Below are 12,858 nucleotides of genomic sequence, written 5' to 3' on the forward strand. Positions count from 1 at the left end.
CCTTACAGGTTAATTTTTGGCAAATCTTGCCACTTGTCGGTGGAAATTGAACATAGGGCCTATTGGGCAATCAAGCAATGCAACATGAATATGGAAGAAGTAGGGAAGGAAAGGAAGCTCCAGTTGCAAGAGCTGGAAGAGTTGAGGTTAGAGGCATATGAGAATTCAAGAATCTACAAAGAAAAGACCAAATTGTTCCATGACAATGCACTCTTAAGAAAACAATTTAAAATTGGACAAAAGGTCTTATTGTATAATTCTCGACTTCAACTCATGCTAGGTAAGCTGCGTTCCAGGTGGATGGGTCCGTTTACTGTGACTAAAGGTCTTAGTTGCTACCATGATCAAAAGTCTCGACACAGGTAAGATCATCAAGGTGAATGGGCATCGATTGAAGTTGTTCCACGAGGATGCAAATGTCCCCTCTACAGTAGACATCTCATTGGACATTCCTCGGTATTCATTGGATTAAATGAGCAAAAAGAGGACGTCGAGCATAACGACGTTAAACAATTGCGCTTGTGGGAGGCAACCCATTGTGTTTAATTAATTTTGTTATTTTGTTTGGTTTTGATTTTTGTGTTTAGTAGGAACCCAACAAGACAAATAGGGAAGTACCCCCAAATCCTTCTACTTTATGCATAATCACATACATTGGGGACAACGTATAACTTAAGTGTGGGGGGATTAGGGAAATCTAATGGAAATTTGGGATACCTTACCTTTTGAAATTTCTGCTCCCGAAAACTTATCCTTGAACAATTTCAACTTATTAGGAATCACGTGCTTAGGCTGAATAGATAAGATAGGATGCAAACATGACTAACTGAATCTTTCTTGGCTGCATATGGTACCTCATAATTTTAATCGATCAATAGGCAAGATGCATAAGGGTTTGATTGATTTTCACATAATTATCTATCAAACATGGGTTGATTATTCTAGAACTTGCTGTGTTAGGCATATAAAGACCACGATCAATGAATTCATGGATCAGGCGGTGAAACCCTGTGATTCTTGTGATAAAAAAAAAAAGAGATTAGGCATATAGAGACCACGATCAATGAATTCATGGATCAGGCGGTGAAACCCTGTGATTCTTGTGAAAAAAAAAAGAGGGGGAGTTTGAAACTAAAATCGTGACTAATGTGAGATGGAGCATAAAATGCACTCACATCTAGAAACAAAAACAAGTGTGAGATGGAGCATAAAATGCACTCACATCTAGAAATGAAAGCAAGTGTGAGATGGAGCATAAAATTCACTCACATCTTGAAAAGAAGGCAAGGGTGAGATGGAGCATAAAGTGCACTCACCCTAGAACCCCAACCCCATTCTCACCTTCAGATCCTAGGAATTCACACTAAGTGGTGGAGATGTGATGCATAGCAAGCTTATGGCAATAAGCACACATTGTTTTGATTCAAAGAAAAGTAATTGCATCTGGCTGAATTAGTTTGTTAAAAGCAATGAGCACCCATGCAGTCCAAGGAGTTTCAGCCCTGGAAGGCTTGTCTCCTTGACTATCGATTTAACTTGGGACCATGAGAACGGTGATTTGCGATCACTCTTGGACAAGAAAAATGGGAGAAAGAGATGAAAAGGGAAAGGTTACCAAGTCTGAACTAAATCATGAAATGAACCAGGCCTCATGTAGAGAAAAAGAAAGATTGAAAATCAATAGTTAGTCTCTCTTGAGATACTTGAGTTTTTTCCTTGCTCGAGGACGGACAAAGTTTAAGTGTGGGGGGATTTGATGAGACCAAAAAGAACCCTATTTCTATCCTCTAATATTCACTCTTTTATATTTATTTACCACTTAAATGGACTCATTACTCTTGTATTTTGATTCAGGGCAATAAAGAAGGCAATTGGAAGAAAACAAGGCAAATCGGGTGATTTTGCACAGTTTCGGTGACAGTCAGTAATCTGGGCCTAACTCTCAATTCCGGACTCCGAATTGGACAATTCAAGAAGCATTAAAAAGAAGAAAGGAAGGTCCACAACTGTTATGTTCTGGGTTTTGATCGATTCGGCCCGCCTTGAGTACGAAAACGAGCCTGAAGTCAGAGCAAGTTCGCAGTCAGGCCCATTTCACAACTTAAGCCCAACTCGCAGAAGTTCATTGAAGCAGCCCAAGTTTTTAAGCAGCCCAACTCGAATTCAAGAGTTAAGAGTCCGAATTTCGAAAGTAATCTCCAAGGATAGAGTTTTATCTGATCTAAAGTCTTGAATGTAATCCTAGAGAGATAAGAAGATTGAGATTAGATCATTAGATAAGAGATAGGATAGGATTAGTTCAAAGAAGATCAAGACTCCCTAAAAATAAGATGATCTCCTAGAAGGAGTTGGAAAACAGCCCTCTCCTTTGGCTATATAAAGAGGGGGGCAAACCAGCTCTAGCATCACTCACTCTCAGATCCAAGAGATCATCAAGAAGACCAAGAAGCTAAAGAAGGCAATTCGGCTATGGGGAAGCAAAGCATGGAGATTGCACAGATCATGTGTAGCTAAGCTTCTTTTTTCTGGTTCAAGGGGGGAGGTTCGATTGTGTCATCATGAGGTTCTATAGCTAAGCTTCTTAATGCTATCACTGTTTAACATGGAACGCTATCGTACCCAGTTGAGTGGTGATAAGGGTTGATCGAATGCTGGATTTGGTCAATTGAATTAGGAAAACACAAGGTTTATTATGGCTATCCTAATAAATCAAAGGTTAAATGCTTGAATGGAAAGAATGCTGAAATTTACCTAGGATCGATGGCCAATCGATTCAACCCGAACCCTTGAACCAGAATTCGGTAAGACTGATTTTCTCTTGTTTGTTTAGTTTTTTATTGCTTTCTTATTCTTTTAATTCTAGTTATTAAATTTTCCCACTCAATTATATTATCCATTCAGCTAAGAGATTATTATTTAGCTCCCTGTGGGATTCGACCTAGTACCACTTTTACTGCAAATATTTTTTTGTGGGACTAGTATTAATTTTGAGGGCTTCGACAAACCCATCAATGGTCTAGTGATGGTTACTGACGTGTCGCTTTATTTGAATGAATGTGCCTTTCAGAACCCACCTTTAGAGGGGTATTTAGGTAATTCCTCTAGTTTCTTTTCCACTAAGCATTGTTTTGGGCGATGGACAGGCGACCTTTCATCTTCTCCGACGCCATTTCATCTGCTATGTATGTGGAAGTGGGGATTCACTATAAAACGAGGAAGAGCAATCACATTTGTTCTTTCTTCAGCCCTTGTTGTCATCTCTGCATAATCATTTGTTCCTTGAGTTGCTGCGGAAGGCTTTTCCCTTTCTTTCTTAGCTCCTATTTTTTTGTCTGTTTCGTCTGCCTCCATGGCCACTCGTCAAGGAAATTCAGACACCTTTTTCGCCGACTTCGTTAGTGAAGGGATGGGAGATCCATCATATGGATGGCCAAATCATGCAAAGTGGCTGGGCAAAATTTCAAAAATTTCTTTCTTCCATCCAGGAATCGTATTCCTAATTTAGAAAAACTACATTTTTCTACACTCATTCTTGAAACAAACTGTACTAGATATGAAACCAAAAGAGGGAGAGGAATATACCTGATATGGAATCAATGTAGATAACTCCCAACATAGATGTTTGTGCCCAAAGAGGTCATCAAAACCCACCTCCACTGAAGATGACATAGCTTATGTTGAGACAGGATCAACAAGGAGGTTCTTTAGCAAGAACACTAATTCTTCAGCAAGAATCATGCAAGGGGTTGTGAGCACAACTTCAGATTGTTTCTTCTAGCAAGAAACAATATCAAGATCTAATCTTGATCAATTCCAAAAGTGGAGATCGAACTGGGTAGGGCGGTAAGAGCGGAGGGAGAAAACTACATAATGCTGAATATGTAAACTAAGGAATTCGCCCCCTTATTTATAACCTTCTTTGGATCAGCTTCCTAATCCAATTAGGAGTGAGTTTCTTGATCCAAATCTGTATTTGGATCTAGACTCTTAAGTGGATAAGACTTATCTTATCCTATAGCTGATCCTAATCAGATTATAAGCATTAATTCACCCCATTTAATTAAATCACTTAAGCCCAGTTCGAAATGGGCTTTAGGCCCATTAAGTCACATAGCTTACTTTCCCTTTTAAATTCTAGCTAGTGTGGCTCTCTTTATATGGCATGGGACCCTAGCATTGATCTCTACAAAAGCCATATGGGTTCAGCCCAGCCTCTATTACAAGGCCTGGCCGAATTCACTGCTGAAGATAGTGAACCCCTGAGCCTATTAGTATGGGCTCTTAGTAGGCCCAAAATTTACACTAGATGGTCCCTGGGTCCAACCACCTTATGAAAATCCAAGGACTATGGATTTATGTGAGATTATTACATCAGGTATAACCCTAAATGGTTTTACACATAACCTCTTAGCCCATAATGATCAAACACTGCCCGACAAGAGAGGACCTTGGTGGGTGTCGAATCCAACCAAAAATAAAAAGTCTTGCTCGAGTGAATAATTTGTATATAGTGATGAGCAAGGTCGTCTCCACAGGGATTGGGTGGATTTATTTCCAAGTATACGAAGTAGGGGTTGTTGAATTAAGGAAAATAAGATGAAATAAAAGAAAATAACAGAAAGCAAGGATCAAATCGATGGGAGATAGCTTCCGATTGAAGGGACAAGTTCATCTTTGATTCTTATCATTGATCCTCGATGCAAGGATAAATTCATATGTTTACGAATAAATTGGTTATAGCCATTAACAAGCTCTAACAGCGAGCCTCTACTCATATTATTAGACAACCAAAACAAGCTCTTTGATTGCTTTTCTTTTTAATAGAAAGTCCTAAACAAGCTCTTAGGATTTAATCTATTAATAGCATTAAGAGGGGAGAGACCCAATTCTGGTCAGCGATTTCACAAGCTCGGACCATTTAAACCAAATCATACATTTTTCCTAACATAGGTCAAAAACTTTTTTGCAATCAATTTCTATTAGTTGCTACCATGATCAAACTTACCAATCATATATGAAACTGGAGGTTCAATCGGCAATAGATTATTCTCATTGAATGAGCAAGGGCGCCTTCTTGCTTAATCAATAAAAATAATCTTCATAGTTAATCATAGAAAACATATGAACACCGATAAACAATGAACTGAAATAAAAATCAATTAGATCTCACAATGTTTATAGAATCAAATCTTCCCTAACCCTTCAACCAGAAATTAAAACCTTATAGACACTTCATAATGAAATCGCAGCTTCTAGATGAGAGGGGGCGAACTCTGCTTCTTCCTCCTTGGTTGCTGATTGCTCTCTTGAAGGCTAAAACTCTCTTGGAGGATTTGATGGTGCCCTTGGGTGTTAGTCCGCCCCCTTTATATAGACTTAGGAGGGAGCTGTCTCCTGCTCCTCTAAGGAGTTCTTTCCCCATTGGGAGTTCAGTTTTCTAATAGATAATGCCTAGATTAGATCTAATCTACTCCTATCTCTTAACTAGTAATCTTAATCTCTTTCATCCTTCTAGAAATACAATAGAAAATTGAATCTGATAGGACTCTTTGATGTTCTTATTCTTGCATTTGTATTGGGCTTCTTCAACGAATTGGGCAGCTGCAAGGCTTCTCTGCGAACTGGGCTTCAGTTGTGAATTGGGTTTCTCTATGAATTCGCTTAGACTTCGAGCAGAACTCCTTGTATAGTTTTTTCTTATCTTTTCAATGCATCTTGAGTCATCTCATTTGGAGTCCGGATGGGAGAGTTGTGCCCAAATTATTACGTGGCACTGAAACTGTGCAAAATTACCAGGGGATAGTGAACATACCTAGATCCTTGCATTTAGAGGGTAGTCTCTTTTGGATAATTGCTGAAACATTTTCTCCTTAATGGACTTTCTCATTGCCTTTAAGCCTTCTCTTAGTGGTGCATAACTCCTTGAGGAATTTAGCATAGCGGCATACCTGCTTGATTGCATCAAGGAGGGGGATATTTACCTCAACTTTGCAGAATGTCTCGAGAATATCCTTGTCTTGCTCCTCCTTCTTGGATTTTGCAAATCGGATAGGAAAAGGTGGAGCGATGACTATGGCTTGGGGTTGCTTTCCACTTGAATTTTTTCAGGGTGATGGTGTCTCCTTTTCTTTCTCTTCTTTAGTTGTATCTTTAGATGCTTCTTCACTAGGTTCATTCAGCTCCTTCCCGCTTCTTAAGGTGATTGTGCTAGAATTCTGTTTCAGATTAGCTATGGTTTGGGAGGGTAGCCTTCCTGATACTTGAGATTCTACTCAACTCACAGTAGTTGCCAATTGGCTGAATTGATTCTCCAGGTTTCGGATGCTTGTCCTTGTCTCCTATTGAAATGATTGAGTGTTAGTTGCAAGTGCTTTAACAATTTCATCTAGAGACATACCTGGGTTGGAAGACGAATATTGTGGAGCTGGCGGTCTAGATTGATGTTGTTGTTGGAAGCCGAAGGGCTTGGCTCCATAGCTAAGGTTAGGATGATCCCTCCATCCTGCAATGTAGGTATTTGAATAGGGATCGTATCTCTTTTGTGGGAAGCCTCCAACAGCATTGGCTTGTTCAAAGGGTTCATCTTGATGTGTAGGGCACATGTCGGTTGGATGACCCGTAGTTGAACAAATGCCACATGTCTTTGCTTGTTGTACATGACCTACCACCAATTTTTCCACAAGAGAAGTAAGAATGTCTAATCTTTGATCGATGGAAGAAGTTCTTACCTCATTGACCCTCCTTGGAATGGACTCCTGTCTAATGTCGAACTGTTGTGCATTGGTTGCCATGTTCGAGATTAATTCTCTTGCTTGGGTAGGCGTTTTGTTCACCAGCACACCTCCGCTTGCTGCATCAATCATACTCCTATCCAGCGGCAATAACCCTTTGTAAAAATATTGGATAAAGAGCTGGTCTGGAATCTGATGTTGCGGACAGCTGGCACAGAGTTGCTTAAATCTCTCCCAGTATTCGTAGAGAGTTTCCCCACTGAATTGCCTTATACCACATATCTCCTTTTTGATGTTAGCAGCTCGGGAGGCAGGGAAGAACTTTTCAAGAAATTGCCTTTTCATATCGTTCCATGTGGTGATAGAACCGGAGGGTAAGTAGTAAAGCCAATCCTTAGCTTTATTAGCTAATGAGAAAGGAAAGGCATGCAGCTTGATCTGTTCCTCAGTAACACCTTGCAGTTTCATGCTTAAGCATACTACATGGAATTCTTTTAAGTGTTTGTGGGGATCTTCACCTAAAAGTTAATGTAAAGTAGGAAGTAAGTGGATAAGACCAGATTTGAGTTCAAAAGGTACTGCTAGATCTGCATACTCAATGCAGAGTGGTTGTTGGTGTAGATATGGTGCGGCTAGCTCTCTAAGAGTTCTCTCTTTGATGTTGGCCATGATTTCTTCTTCAGCGTGGTTAGACGGCTCAAAGATCTCTACAGCCGATTTCACCCTAGGAGATGAGAGTGATGCTGATTGGTTGCGACGTTGCTTGGCTTCTTTCCTCAAGCGGCGAACTATGTTTTTGATCTCGGGATCGTAGTGGAGTTCACCTACACGAGAAGAACGAGGCATAAACCAAGCAAAAGGAAATAAATCTACTTATGACACCAATCCCCAGCAGTGGCGCCAAAATTTGGTGGGTGTCGAATCCAACCAAAGATAAAAAGCCTTGCTGGAGTGAATAAGTTGTATATAGTGATGAGCAAGGTCATCTCCACAAGGATTGGATGGATTTATTTCTGAGTATACGAAGTAGGGGGTTGTTGGATTAAGGAAAATAAGATGAAATAAAAGAAAATAACAAAAAGCAAGGATCAAATCGATGGGAGATAGCTTCCAGTTGAAGGGATAAGTTCACCTTTGATTCTTATCACTGATCCTCGATGCAAGGATAAATTCATATGTTTATGAATAAATTAGTTATAGCAAATAACAAGCTCTAACAGCCAGCCTCTACTTGTATTATTCGATAACCAAAACAAGCTCTTTGATTGCTTCTCTTATTAATATACAGTCCTAAACAAGCTCTTAGGATTTAATCTATTAATAGCATTAAGAGGAGAGAGACCCAATTCTGGTCAGCGATATCACAAGCTCAGACCGTTTAAACCAGATCATACATTTTCCTAACATAGATCGAAAACTTTTTTGCAATCAATTTCTGTTAGTTGCCACCATGATCAAACCTATCAATCATATACGAAACTGGAGGTTCAATCGGCCATAGATTATTCTCATTGAATGAGCAAGGGTGCCTTCTTACTTAATCAAAAAAAATAATCTTCACAGTTAATCGTAGAAAACATATGAATACCCATAAACAATGAACTGAAATAAAAATCAATTAGATCTCACAATATTTATGGAATCAAATCTTCCCTAACCCTTCAACCAAAAATTAAAACCTTACAGACATTTCATGATGAAATCGTAGCTTCCAGATGGGAGGGGGCGAACTCTGCTTCTTCCTCCTTGGTTGCTGATTGCTCTCTTGAAGGCTGAAGCTCTCTTGGAGGATTTGATGGTGCCCTTGGGTGCTAGTCTGCCCCCTTTATATAGACTTAGGAGGGAGCTGTCTCCTGTTCCTCTAAGGAGTTTTATCCCCATTGGGAGTTCAGTTTTCTAATAGAGAATGCCTAGATGAGATCTAATCTACTCCTATCACTTAACTGGTAATCTTAATCTCTTTTATGCTTCTACAAATATAATAGAAAATTGAATCTGATAGGACTATTTGATGTTTCTTATTCTTGAATTCGTATTGGGCTTCTTCAACGAATTGGGCTGCTACAAGGCTTCTCTACAAACTGGGCTTCAACTGTGAACTGGGCTTCTCTACGAATTCACTTAGAATTTGGGCCCAATTTTGGCCTTAACGCATTTGGAATCTATCAAAACGCAAAACATGAAAGTTGTAGAGTTTGTCCTTCTCATTCCAATGCATCTTGAATCATCTCAATCGGAGTCCGGATGGGAGAGTTGTGCCCAAATTATCACATGGTGCCGAAGCTATGGAAAATTACCCGATTAGCCTTGTTATTCACCCTACGCCTTCTTTCGTGCCCTAAATCGAAATACAAGAATAGTGAGTCCGATTAGGTACTAATTAAGTATAAAATACTGAATATTGAGGGATAAAAATATGATAATTTTTATTCTCATCAGACCTCTCCCTCGGCTGTAAGGTATAGTGTTGCACTCTTTGCTCACATGGATCTCAGGAATTAAAACCTTTGCAAACATTTTGTGAAACCATAATATATATGTATATCTCTATATAAATGTATTTTGAAAAACAAATCTCAATAAGTTTGAAATCAACTGCCGATAGTTTAGGTTTCCATCAGAGAGAGTGCATTCCCCGATCATTCACTTTGTCTAACAAAGGGGCTGATTCTGTCACTATGATCACCCACTCAGGCGAATTTTCTGACTGTCCCAACATACCCAGGTTTTGACCACCTCTAAGGATCTCACTGATTGGCATATCAAAGACAGCCCAATCCTACACATAGTGTAGTACCATAATCGAGTGTAGGGATTAGGTGTAACTTTCCAGTTTTGCCCATCTATTACCATGGTGTAGGGCATAACTAGAAAATGGTCCAGTTTAGAATTTCAATCAAACCCACACTACATGTTCTTCAGGTCATACCTTGGTAGCTGAGACAAGCCACCCCAACCTTCTTAACAACACATTAGTGTTAGCCTTGGTAGGATAAACCTCCCCAGGCCTATCCAGTGGCTGTGAAGATTCTAAACTAACACAAGTCTCATAAGTGTCTAGTTTAAGGGTATTACATTGAAACACACCATAATAACATGGGTCAATTATGCACTTTATTTATTTACAATAAATGTCAATAAGTACATCAATCTGATTAGAGCTAAGGGTATAACTATCTAATAGTTAGGCAGGTTGATACCACATCATTGTTGGTGGAGAGGGAGGCGGCCATGGCCATTGATGGTGGGAAGGGTTTTTGTTCCCTTGTGCCTGTGCCTTGGGGTTAAGGTGGCTCTTTTGATGTCATTACCAACACCGAATTAATGTGTCTTTGCGACACTACAGATGTTTCTAGGTCTTATAAGTGCCAGGACCCCGAACCAATGGTTCAAGGTCTTCCACCAACTATTCTGCCTAGACGCGATACATCCTTGAGAACCCCATGTATTGTCGGTTGCTTCAAGATGGTAGGCTTCTTAGGTTCATGGGTTGCTACACAAATCGTCAAGGTTGGGAAGGCATCAAGTATGTAAGGCACCTTCTGAGTCATTGGTGTTCTCATACCCACACCTTCATGGGTGCATTTGGGGAGTTTACCATCACAATGGAGGATGTGGCGGCATTGTTAGCGTTACTGGTTGGGGGTGCTGTGTCTGTGCAACATTTGCAACATGTTGAGTCTGTCCCTATAGAGTTGAAGGGATTATGTGTGGAGCTTCTTGGAGAAGCTCCTCCCTTTAAAGCGTTGGTGGACCAATCCACCTCTCGGGGTAAGATGTCATTGGATCAATGGATGGCATATTGGTTTGAGTGCGTGGTCCGGGTTCTCAATATCACCTTGCCGCCTACATCCTTTATGTGGCCTCCCATTTCCTATTCCCAGGGATACCGGATTACGGTCTCTATACCATTCTGATTCCGTTAGTTGTCCTTGTTGCCAGCGGGTATCAACTTCTATTGGCGTCGATGTTCCTTGGTTATTTGTACAAGCAATTGGACAACACTGTTTAGCAACTTAACAACCCCAACTGCAGGAGCCATGTGAGCTATGTTTTTGTGCCTTTTATTTGGATGTTTATTTGTGAGTGATTTAAGCTTAATGTAAGGCCACGGAGCCTACGTCCTCTCCATCTTCATGTCGCTACTCTCAATGGTGATGAGTTGGAGGAGAAAGTTTTCAAAGTCTATAGGGGAAAGTGCTAGCTCTAGGCTAAGAGGCACAAAAGCTTCAAGCTGAGTGAGATTAGCATGAAGTTGCCCTCTTTGGACAGTTACATGTGGAGGCCGTATGCTCAGACAATGTGCCACTCTATGCCATTTTGCATTGGTGTGCCTGTCCCAGAAGGCGGATATAATCAGTGTGCTCTCGATATGGGAAGTGCCACTGTGAGTATGGCATGGTTGGTTCTGTGGACTGGTGTTATTGGCTACTTAGATCGCTCAGGTGAGGCACAGCTCTCTGTGTACCATCTGGATCGAGTGCTCTGGCAATTTGGGTATGATGACATGGGTGCCCAATTTTTGAGGTCCGCCAGCGAGGACATGTTCTGGGTCCAGCATCACAACCATGCTTTCCTTGGGTGCGCTCAGTTTCTAGTGGCTGGATATGGCAGGGTATAGGTGTGTAGGTCTCTCCACTTGTCATATCTCTACACATTGTTTGGGAGGTTCTAGGAGCTGCTGTGGACAAACCCCCATCTGCGTCATGTGTCAGCCCCTTCTGAAGGTCACGCTGCTAACCAGGGGAAGTGAAGTTATTGTTCGCCCCGGTCTATTGAAGAGGTCGCTGTCCAAGCATGCCGAGAAATGGCTGGTTGCCAATGAAGGGGAGTGTAGCTATCCCCTTCTAGTGAAGAGGGCTAGGTCTGTGAGAGTGCCCCTTTCTTTTCATTCTAACAAGGCGCCTGGTGTAGCCGAAAGTGCATCGTTAAACACCTCGGAACACCAGTTTAAATATTTATAATTTTTACCATTTCTCAAACAACTACTAACATAGTAAGTGGGTGAGAATGGTTCATATCCATAGGGAAGCAAGGGAAAAATTAATATACACTCAAATCCAAAGAAGAGAACACAAGAGGGAAGTGTAGAAATATAAAAGTTAATTAATTCAACTGAGAATAATATAGAATTCGAACAGTACTGAAAGTTAAAAGTGCAGAAACATAAAAAAATACAGAAATAAATTAACAAAAGAAATGAAATAAAAATCTATAATCTGATCAGAGGTAGCATTCTTCGGATCTCTCCTTTGACTCTCAAACTTCTTGAGCTAGGCCTTCCGTCTTACCTGGTCGAATTGCAGATTGGTAGAAAATAAAACAAAGATCAAACGGAATGAAAATAAATTGCAGAAAGTAAATAACGAAACTAGAATTGGAAGAACAAAATTCCAGAGGTGGCAATAGTGGTGTTGGTGAACTGCAAGTAGGAACCCTTCCTCTTGCCTGGGCGTCCTCCTCTTCCTCTACCCTTGAAATTCACAAGATCAGCCTTCCATCTTACCCGGGGGCAGAATCCAACCCTTTCTCAAGAGCTCTTGGGTCCTTTTTATAGAGAAGGGTGGATATAACTGGAATTAGAGAGAAAGAGGGGGGTGGCAGTTGGGTTTTAGCAAAAGTATGGATGCCCTAGGGTTTAGAATGAAGGGTTGGTATGGTTCTACAGTGATCCTAAGGCTGAGAAGAGAAGGAGAAAGCACCCAATATTATGTAAGGCTGAGATTTAGTGGCTAAAGGCTGAATGGTGATGATTAGAAGTTAGGTGGCTCCTAGGGTTAGAATGCTAAAAAGAGAGTGCCCTAGAATGGATGGTGGAGATTAGAAGGGATGGAAGGTGAGGATTTAGCAGTTAGGGGTGCCTAGGGTTTGTTAAGAGTGAAAATAATGGGTTAAAAGGCACCCTAGGGTTTGCTAAGGTGTGGGGGGCATGCTAATACAGTAGGAGGGGCACCAAAGTGGGTTCAGCAGCTAGGAGGCACCTTCTTGCTTTCAATTTTTCACAAAAACACCCCCTTTCTTAACTGGACTTCACACTAGCTTCCCAAAAACTACAATTCAGCCATGAAACCTTCCCAGTTTTGCATAGAATTTGCATAGAGACCCTCAGAGGTCACAACATTGAATT

General features: G+C 40.7%; 1 protein-coding gene across 1 annotated transcript; it reads right to left on the minus strand.

Annotated features, from left to right (window-relative positions):
- Positions 1-6,338: 6,338 nt before the first annotated feature.
- LOC104589923 (uncharacterized) lies at positions 6,339-7,199 on the minus strand. Its single transcript, XM_010248402.2, has one exon. It carries the CDS (start codon positions 7,197-7,199, stop codon positions 6,339-6,341), a length of 861 nt encoding a protein of 286 aa, XP_010246704.2.
- Between the last annotated feature and the right edge of the window lie 5,659 nt (positions 7,200-12,858).

This window comes from Nelumbo nucifera, chromosome 8 (genome assembly GCF_055504915.1).
Source record: "Nelumbo nucifera cultivar China Antique chromosome 8, China Antique-T2T, whole genome shotgun sequence".
Taxonomy (NCBI): Eukaryota; Viridiplantae; Streptophyta; class Magnoliopsida; order Proteales; family Nelumbonaceae; genus Nelumbo; species Nelumbo nucifera.